A 15,277-nucleotide genomic window follows, 5' to 3' on the forward strand; every position below is an offset into this window, starting at 1 on the left:
TTGACACCATTAGATACTAAGTTGAGGCATCCCCAGAGAACAACCAGGTTTATAGGAGCAGTTTTTATAGGATAAACAAATAGCAACTGCACAGCCTCAGCTTCTGCAAACACCACAGTCTTGGTGCAGGAAGGTCATCTTCCAACAGTGAGTTGAGAACAGGGTCAAGGGATGCAATGTCCACAGTCTCTGTTTCAGAACAAGGTTCTACTGTCAGATGACGCCCCATACTTCTTCAAAGGCTGTGGTAAGTTTTGCACAGGTGAGGGCAGCAGAAAGGGGGTAGTTGCTGATGGACACCATCTTCTCTGTATACTCCACACTGACCTAAGGAGAGAACAGTTCTGTCAGCCAACTCGATCCCTCGGTACAGGTTCAGCCCTTCTTCAGGGCAGGAAAAAGAGGGCTGAGCGAATGTTTCACAGTGCTGTTTAATATCAGATTTGTACAACGGATGAAGAAGTCCTAGCTTTGACTATGACAAATGTGCCAGCAGGCCTTAAAGGATGCATGCTGTGGAACCCCATTTGTCTTCCAGCTTTCTTCCTACCCTCTATTTCCCAACTTATAAGGACAAGGATCGTGAAAATGCTAACTCGGAATTCTGTACTAAGCTCCAGCTCTACGAAGAATCTAAGAGTTGAGCCCAGCCCTTACCTTGCCATGGGCAAAGGCCCCCACCACAAAAACAATAGGGTCACTGCTGGGCACCAACTCTCGCACGTCACTGACGACCGGGGTGGAAAATGAAGTACCAACTTTCATACATCCCACTGGGAAGTGATCTGACACTGGATTCTTAATTACCTAAAGAAAAAGAAAACTCAGCCCCAGAAGCATTCTCAGAACCCTACCTCCAACCAGTAGGTGTAAATACCTCACCTTTAAGAGCTTCTGGGGGCCGTCAGCTGCTCGAACACTGAGTTTGTGTAAAAGCTGAACTAGGGCAGAAAAAAGGAGTTTAGAGCTAGGTGGAGACCCTATCTCTGCCCAGTAATCTAACCGGAAACACCCCTCGGTAAGGGGCATCCATGTGTCCTTTATGTCCACACTACTCCTAAAACGTCATCAACAAGCAGTTGTCAAGCATGTGACTAGTGGTACGGCGATGGGTTCACTCTCCCTCTTTCACTCAGCCAGGAACCCATGCAGGCTTCACCCATGCACACAGAAAGATAATGAAGAGTCCTTGTTTTGGTATCAGTCACGTGCCCCCCTCCCTCCACTTCAAAATTCTACACTTAATTTATCCCTTTTCCTCTTCCTCCCTTCTTCACTATTGCCAAGTTCATTCTGAACTTTAAGTCCTAAAGGTCTCACCCATGAGGCCACAAAAGCGGTCAAAGGTTCTGGGAATTCGAGTCTGGGGGTTCACTTCAATCAGCACATTCTTCTGTGTGTGGATATAAACCTGTAGCAAGCCAGCTCGGTTCAGGGGACTGTCCATCAGCATCAGTAAACTCTGAGGGCGGCAGAAACCAGGGCACAGTTAGGACTGAAGAGAAATAGTGTGCAGCTGCTCTACCTTCTATATGAAGGCTCAAGGATTTGTGAGCTGTCCCTGGAGTTACCTGGTGAGCTATGTCTGGTCTCACTTCCCCAGGGTCCCGTCCATTCTTCAACAACATAGACTTGTGCTTGTCACAGTTCAGCAGCTCATATGTCTTCCCTACCTGAAGAACAGGGAACATGATGGAGAGGAATATGAGCTGCTTTGACCTAGCCTAGTGATTCTCAAAATGTCGTCCCCAAACCAGCAGCAGCATCTGGAAATTTGTTAAGACAGTCAAGTTCTCAGGCCCACTCTAGATCTACTGAATCAGACACTCTGGGGTAGGGCCCCACAAGCCCTTTGGGGGATTACCGTGCAAGCATGTTGCCCTCCTCTCTCTACTCCCCCCCACCCCCATAACTGATCTTAGAGGGAAAAGAGAAGGGCACAACCTGTGATTTCGAGACTAGACTAGAAATCACGATCTAGACTGGCTTTAATTTCAAAACCTATGGTTATTAGGTGAAGCCGGTGGGGTATTCTGGAACCAGGTAGGAGTAAGGTTAGTGAGCAGCGCTGAATACTTGTTCATCACAGGAGCATTTTGTATACTGTGGGCAAAATATACATGGTCACTACCCTCAGTTTGCTTATAACAAATACGCACTAAGAGAACTGCAAATCTGAACAGGAAGAAGTGTGAAAATTCTAATGATGCAGGAGGTAGTTTAATCAAGGGATATTCTCTCAGAAGTAAAACAAGAGGGGTTGTTCCCAGTTTAAGACATGTGAGCAAAGGTAAAGACAGAATAAGAAAAAGCAGAAATGTGAAGAAAGAAAATGATGCTGAAAAAGTGGGAACTGGGACACTGAATGGGAATGATTATAGATGAAATTGCTTTGTAAACTGCAGAACCCTCAAGTATCAGGCACAAAGCCAGAAATAATTTTGGAATAACAGGGGCATGAGAATGACTGAAGAATATTATGCTGGCAACTCTGTGTATACTGGAAAAGACACCAGCTAGAAGTTTGATACTAAAGATCTGGCTGGATCCATCTGTAGCAGCTAAAAGAAATAATTGCAAATTGCAATTTAGAGTCCTAGGAGCATTAGGTGGTCAGTAAAAAGACTAAAAACATACTACTGGGCCGGCCCCGTGGCTTAGCAGTTAAGTGCGCGCGCTGCGCTGCTGGCGGCCTGGGTTCGGATCCCGGGCGAGCACCGACGCGCCGCTTGTCCCGCCATGCTGAGGCCGCGTCCCACATACAGCAACTGGAAGGCTGTGCAACTATGACATACAACTATCTACTGGGGCTTTGCGGAAAAATAAACAAACAAAAAAAAAAAAAAAATTTAAAAACATACTACTAAGTACAAATACAGGTTTTGAAAGGCTGAGTTTTTTGTTGTTGTTTTTTTTTAAAGATTTTATTTATTTTTTCTCCCCCAAAGCCCCAGTAGATAGTTGTATGTCATAGCTGCACATCCTTCTAGTTGCCGTATGTGGGACTCGGCCTCAGCATGGCCAGAGAAGCAGTGCCTCAGTGCGCGCCCGGGATCCGAACCCAGGCCACCAGCAGTGGAGCGCACGGACTTAACCGCCAAGTGAAAGGCTAAGTTTTTATGTATCAATAGAACATGTGTATGTCTGGCAACCTCTTGAGACATATGACTCCAAAAAGTTTGGGGGAGGAGGCATGTAAATTTTGAAATTAATTGAATAACTGAAATAACAAGAATGTCACAGAGAGTAAGCACAGAGAAAGAACAAAAGGACCTAGAACTAAGTCCATGGGACACTTACTTATAGCAGAAAAAGAACCTCTTAAATAGAAGAATCCAGTTTCAACCCATTAGTAAGTTATAACCAGGGTTTTTGTTCTTTTAATGAAATAGAATAGAAAACATCAGAGTACTTCACATGTGGTAATGGTAAGTAATGCTTTATGAAACTTTTGGTTTCATATACAGTTGTGCACCACATAATGACATTTCAGTCAATGACGGACCGCATATATGACGGTGGCCCCATAAGATTAGTACTATATAGCCTAAGTGTGTAGTAGGCTATACCACCTAGGTTTGTGTAAGTACACTCTATGATGTTCACACAAGGACGAAATTGCCTAACGCATTTCTCAGAACGTATCCCATCATTAAGTGATGCGTGACTACAGTTGAGTGTGTGTATTGGCTCACAGTGTAATTTTTTTATTGTGGGTTGTGGTTAATAAGCTTGAAAACCACTAACTAGAATAATCAGAGAATGAATACCACGTGTATCTATTTTCTGTAGTAGGTATTAGAGATATAAGAATTTTTAAAACCTTATTCTGTCCTCATAGAGCCTTCTAGAGGAAGAGACAAACAGTAAACAGCCACATGAATATTTAAATTGTGATAAACATTATAAAGGAAAAGTAAATGGTTCATTAAAGGATTATAACAGGGGACCTGATTTACACCAGGAAGGGTGTCATTTCTATGAGGAAATAACATTTAACCTAATAACTGAAGAATGAGCAGCATAATAGACTCACTAATTGTTAAATGAATGCACATTCAGTAGGAATTAATGAAGCAAAGAACTGCGTAAAGGGAGCTTCCAGTTAGAGAACATCATGTGCAATGGCCTTAAGGTGTAAGAGAACTTAGTTCTTTCAAAGAGCTTAAAGAAGGCCAATGAGGCTGGATATAAAAAATAAATGGAGAGGGGCCCCGGCCACAGGCCAAGTGCTTCAAGTTCCACACGCTCCGCTTCGGCGGCCTGGGTTCCCAGGTTTGGATCCCAGGCACTGACCTACTCCACTCATCAGCCATGCTGTGGAGCTGTCCTGGAGCTGTCACACATATAAAGGAGAGGAAGACTGGCACAGATGTTAGCTCAGGGCGAATCTTCCTCAGCAAAAATAAAAAAATGAATGAATGAATGAATGGAGAGAGCAGGCCCAGATGAGGCTGGCAGAAGCAAGAGGTACCAGCAGAAGGAAGCCAAAGGTAACGGTACAGAAGAATTCAACCAGCTATCAATTCTATCACCCTTGGAGTACCATTAATGACAACTTGGCCTAAATTCTTCTGTTACCGCCCAACGTGGGGCCTTCTGCTCACCGCAAGACATGCCAATAGTCAAGAGGCAAGGTGGTAGGAGAAAAAGGACTTTTTTATTACAGCTTGTTAGCAAGAGGGAAGATGGCTGACTCATGTCCAAAAGAACCATCTTAAGGGGGCACGAAATCTTATAGCAGTTATATAGGCCTTTGGGTTACTGGGGAGGGGTTAGGAATGTTGACCTTCTGGTGTTACAGACTGGGAGTGCCACACCAGATCGTTCAGTTTTCACTGATGATGGCTATCAGCATAGATTCTCTGTTTGGGGGGTCATCACATTCCTAAGGAACTCAAAAAAGCAGATATCATCTTATCACAGCTGGTACATGCACAAGCAGGGGTCATAAAATCTACAGAGCAGTTAGATCTCCTGGAGGGTGCATATCCAGCTGGGTTAGTTTGTCAGAGGTCATTCAAAGTTACAATAGAGTTTTTCTTTTCTACAATATGGCTTCCCTCATGTCAACCTTGTCTTGAGCCAGTATCACTTCCAGAGTGTGCTCTAGGAATTTCTGGCCATGACCTTTTCAACTTCTTAATAAGTAACCTAGAATCAATAACAATAATAACTAATTCCAAGTGACAGACATTATTCTAAACCCTTTACACATATTAACTCTTTTAATCCTCTCAACAACCCACTAAGGTAGGTACTACTATCATCCCCATGGAACATATGAAGAAATGAAGTGGTTATGTGACATTCAGAATAAGTTAGATAGCAGGCAATTAAGTGAGGAATGAATATAAGAACCTATAATTAGGTTAGAAATATCAATTACAGAAGAAAATGAAAGATGAAATCTGATTAGCTGGTCATTTAAAAAAAAAAAAAGTTTCCTAGCCTAATAAAGTGCCACAGTGGTTGAGGAAGGAAATATGGAAAAGAATTAAGCATAGATTACTATGAAAATGTACTACTTTTCATACAATGTACTCTTTCATTACAATCAATGTAAAGTACATTCCATACAATGTAGAGTATTAACCCCCACTTTACAAACTGAGGACAAACTTGTTTTCTCAAGATCACACACTTAAAATGAGTATAAGAACCAAGATTAAAATCCAGGTCTGAATTCTAAACCAGCGCTATTTCTTCTGGGCCTACTACTCATTGAACAAGCTTAGCTCTAACCTTAAGAGAAACGAAAAAATTAACAGGGAATGAGAACACTACACAAAGTTTTAAGACAGGAAATTGCTAGGTTTATTCGAGTACAGAGCTGAATAACAGGTAAAAATAAACACGTGAAAGTATTAAATGATAATCTGATCCAGACAGTGTTTCGAAGTGGATAGTAATATAGAGAAGGATGACAGTAGACACCTTTTAGCAAATTAAAACACGAAGTCCTTACTAATAAAAGGTGGGCAGACTAAGCTACAGTAACTACCTTTCTCCTCTGCCCTGTAACTTAACTTGGGATGAAGTGAGGAGATGCGATGGAGGAAACTCCCCTCCCGTTAGATGACTTCATATCACAAAATCCTGGTAAACCCATTGGAAGCAAGGCCGTGACGGTTGCAATGGGATTCAAGAAGGGCAGAAGAAAACGAATAGTGCCAACCCAGGACATTAAACCAAGAGACAGTCAACCAGGCCACTCTTCCTCCAAAAGCATGTTTCACCTCTCTGCCATCTCCAACCACTTTGAGCCCTTCACCCTCATCCCACCGGGTCCCACCCGTTCGAGCTACTAATTCTGCGCTTCTTGTCCCCAACTACCTTGACCGTCTCCAGACTGGCCCCTTCCAGCACCACAATGAGCCTACGGCCTCCGATCTTGCTTCCCGCCCCGAGTCGGGGCCGCTTGGGCGCCACGGCATCCCAACCCTGCTCCGGCTCCCCATCTCGCCGCTCACGAGGTTGGAGTCCACCACGGGGCGCAGCCATCTTGCCACCGGGCCGGAAATTGTGCTAACGTCCTTAGATTAAAACCTCGGGATCACTCGAATCGCAAACTTCCTTCCGGCTGCCATTTTGAAAGTGGGCGCTTGGAAACGAAGATAGCTTGTCGTCTGGCGCTACCGAAGTCTCTCTGGGAGGGCAGGGTTCCAGAAAGGGGCGGGAACTTCCGGATGCGTAATTCCTGTGCGCGAAGTTCGGGTCCGCAGTGGCCAGGGGGGAGGGTTTAGAAGCGAGCGCACTTCCGGTGCCCTTTCTCCCGCAAGCACCTGGGGCCCCGGACCCTCGTGTGAAGGGTGCGAGTCCTAAACTGGAGTTGGGTAGAGGCGTGCGGGCCGGCACCCCCGTCTGACTCTGGTGCCGCAGGCCTGCGGACCAGACATGGCCCAGAACTTGAAGGACTTAGCGGGACGGCTGCCCTCCGGGCCGCGGGGCATGGGCACGGCGCTGAAGCTGCTGCTGGGGGCCGGCGCCGTGGCCTACGGCGTCCGCGAGTCGGTGTTCACCGGTGAGCTACCTGCGCCCGCCCTCCAGACACCAGCCGTCCCTCCCCGACCCCCGCCCGGCCCCGCCGGTCCCCGCGCTCACCTGCCCCACCAGAGGCCGGCACGTCCTCTGCGCGGCGACCTGCCCTGACCCCCACCCTCTCCCCTCAGTGGAAGGCGGGCACAGAGCCATCTTCTTTAATCGGATCGGCGGCGTGCAGCAGGACACCATTCTCGCCGAGGGCCTTCACTTCAGGTAATGGCGGGCAGAGCCTTGACCCTTCACCCTTGAACGCCTACCCGCCAGTGGCTATAGTGGGACTTCCAACAGGATCCACCCGCTCTCTCAGGACAGTGGGTGCTGCTCAAAACTCCAGCAGCACGTAAACTGTTGTTGCCAAAATGAGAAGAGAATTTCCCCTTGTCCGTGGTCATTAAGAGAAGGAGAAGGGCAGGAAACACGTGGTGATGGAAAACCGGGCAACACTAGTGACACTGCAGTCTCCTAACACCTATCCCTGTTCCCTCCCCTCCAGGATCCCCTGGTTCCAGTACCCCATCATCTATGACATTCGAGCCAGACCTCGAAAAATTTCCTCCCCCACAGGCTCCAAAGGTAGGACTGGACACCAGAGTCACTGGCAGATGGGCCACCTAAAGTAAATAGGGGGGCCTGGCAGGAGACCCCCGGGGGCGGGGGGGAGGATGCCAGTGAGCTGTAATAACAGTACCTGCTTCTGGGGTTAAAGTAGTACATTCTGGACATGTTTGCACATTTTTATTAACTGCTCCTCCCAGGTATTGTAAACTCAGTGAAGAGCGTTGTTTCTCCTTTGTCTTGTTCACTGCCAAGATCAAAGCCTTATTTTAAGGCCTTTTTGTCTTTAACTGCTTGACTTGTTAGTTACATCCACTGGTACACCCTGTCCTGGGGAAGCTTGGCCCCGCTCTTCACTGGTGCGCCTGTTCCCTCATACACACACACAGAGGCATGTACACAACTGAGGCAAGTAGCTCACCTGTGATGTACTTTTTTGTACTATTTTTAGTGCAGGTCACCTAAAATTCCCTAAACCCTGGGCCTTGGCAGTAAAGGATTCATAACACACAATTCTTGTCCTGAAGTCCTTACAATCTAGTAAAGGAGACAGGTGATTACGGTACAGTATGTAGAGCCTGCAGTCAAGGTTGCACATAGTACAGTGGTGAAGAGAGGTCAGCTTTACTGCTGGAGGGTTGCAGGTTGAGAAGACATCACAGTGGATGAGGATGCATTTGGCCTGTGCCGAGTCACATCTTGTCACCAGATCACCCTCCCCGCCCAGGGGAGTTCAGACTGCACAGCGTTGCACTAGGTATAGAGGGAAGCACATGGAGGAGAAAATGCTTGGGGAGGGGTGCAGGTCCACCAGGCCAGATGAGGCCCCCATGGCCTTGAGCAGCCACTGCTGACATCACTCTTAGACCTGCAGATGGTGAACATCTCCCTCCGAGTGCTGTCTCGACCCAATGCCCTGGAGCTTCCCAGCATGTACCAGCGCCTGGGGCTGGACTACGAGGAGCGAGTGTTGCCGTCCATTGTCAACGAGGTGCTCAAGAGTGTGGTGGCCAAGTTCAACGCCTCACAGCTGATCACCCAGCGGGCGCAGGTCTGATTCTAGCTCCTGTCACCATCTGCATTGTGTCAGCATTTCCCTCCTGGGCCCAAGGTTCTAGGGGTTAGGAAAGGCAACTCATTAGAAAAGGATTGTGACCCTAGTTCCACTTCCATCTGAAAGCTGTACTAATGGCCACTGGGAAATGAGACCTCAGACTGGAACTTAATAGCAGTCAGTGTTGGGAAGCATGGGAGAAAAGAGTAACAGTCTACAGATGCATATTGTACTGGGGGGAGTGGAAGGTTAGGAGTCAGTGGGACCTGCTGAAAAGATTGGACCAAGTCCTTTCCAATTCAGATGTTCTAGTGAGGGACTAAGAAAGGGTTAGTGAGTTTTCTGCCATTTTTAGGAGAGCTAGTATTCATAGGGTCACAGCAACATACTTTCCTTTCAGTTTTCCAGTCCCCCTCAAACCTCCCCTTTCCCCTCCTTGCCCCGCCTCCCAGGTATCCCTGTTGATCCGACGGGAGCTGACAGAGAGGGCCAAGGACTTCAGCCTCATCCTGGATGACGTAGCCATCACAGAGCTGAGCTTCAGCCGCGAGTACACAGCTGCTGTAGAAGCCAAACAAGTGGGTGAGTTACAAGAGGAGTAGGGCGAGGGTTTCTGAGAACGCAGGGGAAGAGATGGGGTCCCTGATACCTCACATCTCTGACCCCTTGATTCTCTCCCACCACAGCCCAGCAGGAGGCCCAGCGGGCCCAGTTCTTAGTGGAAAAAGCAAAGCAGGAACAGCGACAGAAGATAGTGCAGGCTGAGGGTGAGGCTGAGGCTGCCAGGATGATATCCTTCTGCTGGAGAGATCTCAGCCCAGCTCCTGGGGCGGTTTGCTTTCCCCATCCTCCCTTGTGGGCCGGCTGATGAGACTAAGGCGAATGCGACTCCGTGCTCTCTGATTCTTGGCTCCCTGGGGGGTGGAGGTTTTGAATGGGATCTGAAATCTCAGTGGGGGTACTGGAGGCTTGGCTCCTCACTGTAAGGCAGATCCACAGCACTGCTGGCCTTTCCTCTATTTCTGCTGCTACCTCCAGTTCCTGGCAGCTGCCTGTAGGGGGGCCCACAGGTGGGGACCAAAGTAGGATTAGGCACGAGCCACCTGAGCGCAACCTTGGATCTGACAGCCCAGAGGAGGGCTGGAGTGAGGGGAGTAGTAAGGATGGGGCCAGGGATTGAGACCGGCCTTGTGTGACTCCTTAACCCCACCCTGCTCACCTTGGAGAAGCACTGAGCAAGAACCCAGGCTACATCAAACTGCGCAAGATCCGGGCAGCCCAGAACATCTCCAAGACGGTGAGTTTGGAGCCCAGCCCCTCACAGGGCTGCCTTGAGAGCGCAGATGTTTTCAGTTGAAGCATATTGAACGGAGGAGTTAGAGTGTTGCTTGTTCAGGTTTCTGCTCGAACTGGCTTCTCTAACATTCTTCCCCCTCATCAAAAACAGTTCCTCTGGGTTCCCCTGACCTTTTGTTCATTCCTTTGTTACGATACTGACACATCAGCGTTGCTCACTGCTCTGGGTCCCTGTCTGAGGGCAGAAACCATGTCTTCCTCTGCTGTAGCCCTGTTCCTAACCCACATGTGTTCCATCAGTGGTTATTGAATTGCAAGGGTAGGAATCAAAGTCTGCTTCAATTAATACAAGCATCTGAGGCCAGCCCCGTGGCTTAGCGGTATAAGTGCACGTGCTCTGCTACTGGCGGCCCAGGTTCGGATCCCGGGCGCACACCGAGGCACCGCTTCTCCGGCCATGCTGAGGCCGCATCCCACATACAGCAACTAGAAGGATGTGCAGCTATGACCTACAACTATCTACTGGGGCTTTGGGGGAGGCGGGGGAGAAGGAGGATTGGCAATAGATGTTAGCTCAGAGCCGGTCTTCCTCAGCAAAAAGAAGAGGATTAGCACGGGTATTAGCTCAGGGCTGATCTTCCTCACACAAAAAAAAAATACAAGCATCTGTCTTTATTTCCTGCCCCATAGATCGCCACATCACAGAATCGTATCTATCTCACTGCGGACAACCTTGTGCTGAACCTACAGGATGAAAGTTTCACCCGGTGAGAGACATGACCTCCATGATGCGGTGTCACAAAGAACCTGGGACCAGAGTCTGGTCAGCTGGGCTCTGGAGCCTCTTACCAGCTTACTTGTGTGACCCTTGAAAGACACCATTTCTCTGAACCAAAATTAGAACAGTGGGTGGTTAACCATTCCTAATGAATCTCATAGGATTAATTTTTTGAGATCAAATAGGATTATTCATGTAAAAAGCATTGTAATTGTAAAGTTTTATCTAACTGAAAAGTGTTGAAAGATGATATTCAGTATTCTTATTTGGGAGCCCTAAAATTACTACTCTGGGGCATGAAAGGACTCTAGGAGAGGAGAGGTGAGCAATGGCGTGGCCAAGAGCCCCAATCTCTTCCTTTCCAGAGCCTGAGATTCCTGGCTTCTGACCCATTTGTCTTTTTCTCTTGGGAGCAAAGGAGGGTTTAGAGCTGGGTGGTGCCTGAAGCTGTCAAATCATGTGTGCCTTTCTCTTCTCTTTCTGTGTTTCCTGTTCATCTGGTGACCTGGTGTCCACAGAGGAAGGTAAAGTGTTGATGCACCCTTGTTTCTATGGGGACTTGAAGCTCATCTCCTGGTTCCTGCCACCTCCCCCACACCTCACCTTTCTGACCTCCCATTCTACCCTTCTCCCCCACACACACACACTTTCATCTGGGGGAAGGTAGTTGAGGGAGTGGCATGAGGTGCTCTGCCTCTCACATTTGTGTCCCTTAATGTCATCCATCTGTCTTGTTTCCACAGTGACAGCCTCATCAAGGGAAAGAAATGAACCTGGTAACCAAGAACTCCACCCCCAGAGAAGTGGATCTGTTTCTCCCCTGGTGTTTGAGGAGCCAGCTCGGGGTCCAGCACACCCCCACCCCACCCCCAGTATCATGTGATGGTCCCCTCTGCCTCTGTCCTCCCAGCCCTTCTCAGATGAAGGATGACTGATCCATTTTCACGGGAATGACTTCCCTCCTCCCTGTGTGGGCCAGGGGTATTGGGACAGTGTGTTATTTCTCAGTGATTTCGTACTCAAGGTTGGAAGGTGATAACCACCATCCCAGGAATTCTCAATAAATTTTTATTACTTCAGCTGAAGTCAAAGCTTCATGTGTCTGAGCTGGGCTGGGGAGGCACGCATGCGTGCTCATGTTACACGCTCCTGGGTCTTTCTTTGAATCTGCCAGCAGGGGGAGCAAAGACTGGCCAGGACAGGTACGGAAGAGCAGAGCCGGGGCCCTGCAGCTCACCTTGGAAGCCCAGCAGAGTCAGATCCAAAACAGGACCCAAGCTGGGGACAGCAGGCCCTCAGATCCTGAGGCCCAGCTGCACTCTTCACCCCACCCGCTGTTTGTACCACATCACCCCATTTGTATACCAACATCTCCTTTTTTTTAAGGCTAGAACAGCTGTGGCTTTGCTGAGCTAGACCAAAAATCTGATGACCCCAACGTAGCCGCTTCCTTGGTGGCAGGGTTCCATGTAGCTCTGGGGGAAACCATCTGTGTCCATCAAGGGACTTACGTGTTCAAAAGCCCAGCGGATCGTGTTGCCTGCTTTGGGCTACCCGCACTTTCAATTTCGCAGTCACCAGATGCATTAACAGAGCTCTACCTTTGGAGGTGAGCTGTTCACTCATGCAGCTCTGGCCCCCACCAGAACAGGTGCCTGTCTTTAGTCTTTACATAAGCCGTCTCATATCCTTCCCAAGACAGCCCTCGCTGAATCTCAAGCACCAGAGACATGAAGCCACTGCTTGTTCCTGCATGCCACTACAGCCGCTGTTTCCCATCCCTTGTCCTTTTGGGGAGACAAGGGACGTTTGGAACCATAAGACAGTGCGGAGGGCAAAAGTATGCACAGGAATTACAAACGCTTGGTAGGTAGGGGAGGAGGTGAGTCTTAGAGGGTTAGGGCCTGGATTCATTTTCAGCTTCTTAGATTTTTGGAGAAAGTAGATTAATTTTCCCCTGCTCAGCAGGTTGAATATTGTGAAAGGGACAGGAAGGTGAGGCAGATGTGGCAGTCCCAGTCCTCAGGAGCTGGGAGCCTAAAATGAGATGGATAATAAGACCAAAGAGGCGTCAAGTGACCTGAATCAGCCTGCCATGAGCTCCTAGTCACACTTTATTTCTTTCATGTCCCAAAGGCAGGAAGACAAGGGAGATGCCTGGAGAACGAGAATGTTTCCAAATCCTGCCGCAGCTGCAGAGGCAGCCATTTTGTCTCCTCCCTATTGTTCCCCTTTTCCTAGTGATTTTCCCCCATCCAGAGGGGTAAAATTCAGAGGTTGATGGTCAGGAGGTCTCCACGGTCTTCAGGGCTCCCTGGAGGTCATTGCCGAGGGCACTGGCCCGGGGGCCATCTTTACCAGACAGTGTTAGGAGCTTCACAATTAGACCATCCAACACTGTACTGGAAGATGGACCCAGAGCCAGCCGACACGCAGCTCCGGGCTAGAGCTGACCAGTTGCTACAGGGACCCTGGCCACAGGCCAGGTGAGGTCTCTTGAGAGTTCCTGAGCCAATCCCAAGCTCAAGGTCAGCTGTGGGTTCTGAGATCCACCAGATGACAAAATCACATTGGGTTGGGGGAGGGGCTCGGGGCCATTGTGTCCCTTCAGTGGGCAGCCAGCCAACCGAGAGCCACCTCTTCTGCAGCACCCTCCTCTCAAGATGAAGGGGCTTTCAGGGTGTGTGGGGAGGTTCCAGAGTGGGGGTTGCAGCTGGGGGCTGGAGGCCTGAGGCCATGGATGTCGCTGACACAGGGACAGAGGCCTCCATCATTACCCGGCAGTATTAGAGACTCCCAAGCAGCACCCAAACACTGCTGGGTAAGACGGGGGCCCCCACCCAGCCTGCCCACCTCCAGGTCAGGAAGTTCTAGGCCCAGGCTCCCTGTGGAGAGGCTGCAGAACCCTGGCTCCCATCCCCCCACCACTCGCGTCCCTGGGGACACTTCCGGGCGAGTCCTGCAGCCCGCCACCAGCTCCACCCTGCTTGCTGATCCACTGAGACCCACGCAGGGCTTCAGCAGCCCCCTGCCCATCTGTTCTTGGCCTCTGAGCCCCTTCCCCCACCACCCCCACGGCTTGCCCCTGCCCCCGACACACACCAATGCGCCAGCCCTCACCCCGGCTCTGCAGTCCCTAGCTCAGCCCCAGGACCCCTCTCCGGGTGGCCTTTACCTGTCAGCCGGCTGCCTGCCCCCCAGAGAGTGAGTGTCGAGGAGAGTAAGGGGAGCCAAGGCCTAGGATCCAAGGGCCGAGGGCCCGCCCTGGCCTCTGCTCTTCCTCCTTCCTTCTCCGCCTGCCAGGCAGCGCAGGCTCCTCACCTGGGCCCCGCCCGCCGCCCCTGCGCACAGGTGTGTCCTCCTGCCATAGGCTGACCCCCCACTGCCTTAACCCCTTCCCTCCCTGGGCCAGCCACAGGCGCCTCCTCTGAGGCCTGGCCACCGCGCTAGGCCTCCCACCCTTTCCCGGCGGCGGTCTCTTCTCTCTTACCTGCCTCCTCAGCCCCCCCGGGGCCTCAACTAGGGAGCCTGGTCTCCAGAGAGACAAACGGAGGGGCTGTCTTGGGACCCCTTTGCCTTCCTCCTACACCTCTCCCCACAGCCACTCCTGCCCCCAGCTAGCCCCTTCCTCTGAGGCCTCAGACCCAGCCCACGGCCAGACCTGGAGGCCCAGAGATCCCTGAGGTCAGTGAGGGGTCAGCTCAGCAGGGATTGGGTTGTGCCCCCGCCCATGCCTGGCCTGTGCTGGGCATCCCTGCCTGTGGAGGGCAGGCAGGTCCCAGCAGGGCACCTCTGGGTCCTCAGCCCTAGTGTTGGGGTGCCTGGCCCTGCCGAGAGGCCTGAGCTGCCCAGTAGCATCAGCACTGACCCGGCCAGTTAAAGGCCCGAGCTGCCCTCCTTCAGCCCTTACAGCAATGCTGCAGGGAGGAATGACCTGCTCTGCTCCCTGCGCTCTGCCCCTCGGAGCAGCCCTGCCCCTCGGAGAAACCGGAGCAGCCGCCAGGCAGAGCGCTCCTGGACCCCCCTCAGTGCCTTGGGCAGTGAGCCCAAGGGCGGTTAGAGGGAGTGGGACCTGCTTTCTTTTGTGCAGCTCTGGCTGGGATAGAAACGGTGTTGCTGGGAGAGGGGCCCTGAGGCCCACAGGTTAGCGCCCCACCTTCCCACCCCCTGGAGGGCGAGAGCTCCAGGGAGCTATGGCGGTACCCAATTAGAGTTCAACCCCCACCCTCTTTCTCCGTGTCTCTCCTTTGTTTGCATCCTTCCTAACACCTGATGTACTTGTTTTATGTTTGTGGACTGTTTCTGGGTCTGTCTCCCCTCCCAGCCTCCTAAGTTCCACTGAGCTGTCTTATTCACTGTCACACCGCCAGCCCTGCTCCAGTGCCTGTGACACAGTGGACACTCCATAAAGACAGTATACACTGAAGGAGTGACAGGCCTACATTGCTTCAGGACGCGCCCACTCAGCATCTCTGGCAGCAGGGAGCCAGTCCTTCCTGAGCAGGACTCACAGGCTTAACTCCCGGGAGACAGCATTTTAAATCAAGAGA

General features: G+C 50.6%; 2 protein-coding genes and 1 non-coding gene across 5 annotated transcripts; 2 read left to right on the top strand and 1 right to left on the bottom strand.

Moving 5' to 3' along the window:
• Positions 1–31: 31 nt before the first annotated feature.
• EMG1 (EMG1 N1-specific pseudouridine methyltransferase) lies at positions 32–6,592 on the bottom strand. 2 transcript variants are annotated; one of them, XM_004438683.3, is made up of 6 exons: positions 6,337–6,592; positions 1,572–1,673; positions 1,321–1,462; positions 883–941; positions 658–807; positions 32–327 (listed from the first exon to the last, which is right to left on the bottom strand). In XM_004438683.3, the coding sequence occupies exons 1-6, from the start codon at positions 6,502–6,504 to the stop codon at positions 214–216; spliced, it is 735 nt and encodes a 244-aa protein (XP_004438740.1). In that variant the 5' UTR covers positions 6,505–6,592; the 3' UTR covers positions 32–213. The 2 variants fall into 2 exon arrangements, with proteins under 2 accessions (XP_004438740.1, XP_087298946.1); XM_087442820.1 differs by lacking the exon at positions 658–807.
• Positions 6,593–6,763: 171 nt separating this feature from the next.
• On the top strand, positions 6,764–11,812 carry PHB2 (prohibitin 2). Of its 2 annotated transcripts, XM_087442818.1 has the most exons (9): positions 6,764–7,024; positions 7,173–7,257; positions 7,538–7,617; positions 8,466–8,650; positions 9,106–9,235; positions 9,340–9,443; positions 9,873–9,950; positions 10,640–10,716; positions 11,471–11,812. In XM_087442818.1, the coding sequence occupies exons 1-9, from the start codon at positions 6,898–6,900 to the stop codon at positions 11,496–11,498; spliced, it is 894 nt and encodes a 297-aa protein (XP_087298944.1). In that variant the 5' UTR covers positions 6,764–6,897; the 3' UTR covers positions 11,499–11,812. The 2 variants fall into 2 exon arrangements, with proteins under 2 accessions (XP_087298944.1, XP_087298945.1); XM_087442819.1 differs by lacking the exon at positions 11,471–11,812 and having other exon boundaries at positions 10,640–10,720.
• LOC147914829 (small nucleolar RNA U89) lies at positions 9,514–9,780 on the top strand. The gene has a single exon (XR_015555039.1). It is a non-coding gene; the product is annotated as a small nucleolar RNA U89 (small nucleolar RNA).
• Positions 11,813–15,277: the final 3,465 nt, after the last annotated feature.

This window comes from Ceratotherium simum, chromosome 17, assembly GCF_057802395.1.
Source record: "Ceratotherium simum simum isolate JZ-2026a chromosome 17, ASM5780239v1, whole genome shotgun sequence".
In the NCBI taxonomy this organism is placed as follows: domain Eukaryota; kingdom Metazoa; phylum Chordata; class Mammalia; order Perissodactyla; family Rhinocerotidae; genus Ceratotherium; species Ceratotherium simum.

Coding starts and splice junctions, on each gene's coding strand:
- EMG1 (XM_004438683.3), bottom strand. CDS start 6,504: ATGGCTGCGCCCCGTGGTGGACTCCAACCTCGTGAGCGGCGAGATGGG. Junction 1,674..6,336: donor CCAGTCTGGAGACGGTCAAG/GTAGTTGGGGAC, acceptor CCTGTTCTTCAG/GTAGGGAAGACATATGAGCT. Junction 328..657: donor GGGCCTTTGCCCATGGCAAG/GTAAGGGCTGGG, acceptor TTCTCTCCTTAG/GTCAGTGTGGAGTATACAGA.
- PHB2 (XM_087442818.1), top strand. CDS start 6,898: ATGGCCCAGAACTTGAAGGACTTAGCGGGACGGCTGCCCTCCGGGCCG. Junction 7,025..7,172: donor CCGCGAGTCGGTGTTCACCG/GTGAGCTACCTG, acceptor CTCTCCCCTCAG/TGGAAGGCGGGCACAGAGCC. Junction 7,258..7,537: donor GCCGAGGGCCTTCACTTCAG/GTAATGGCGGGC, acceptor CCTCCCCTCCAG/GATCCCCTGGTTCCAGTACC.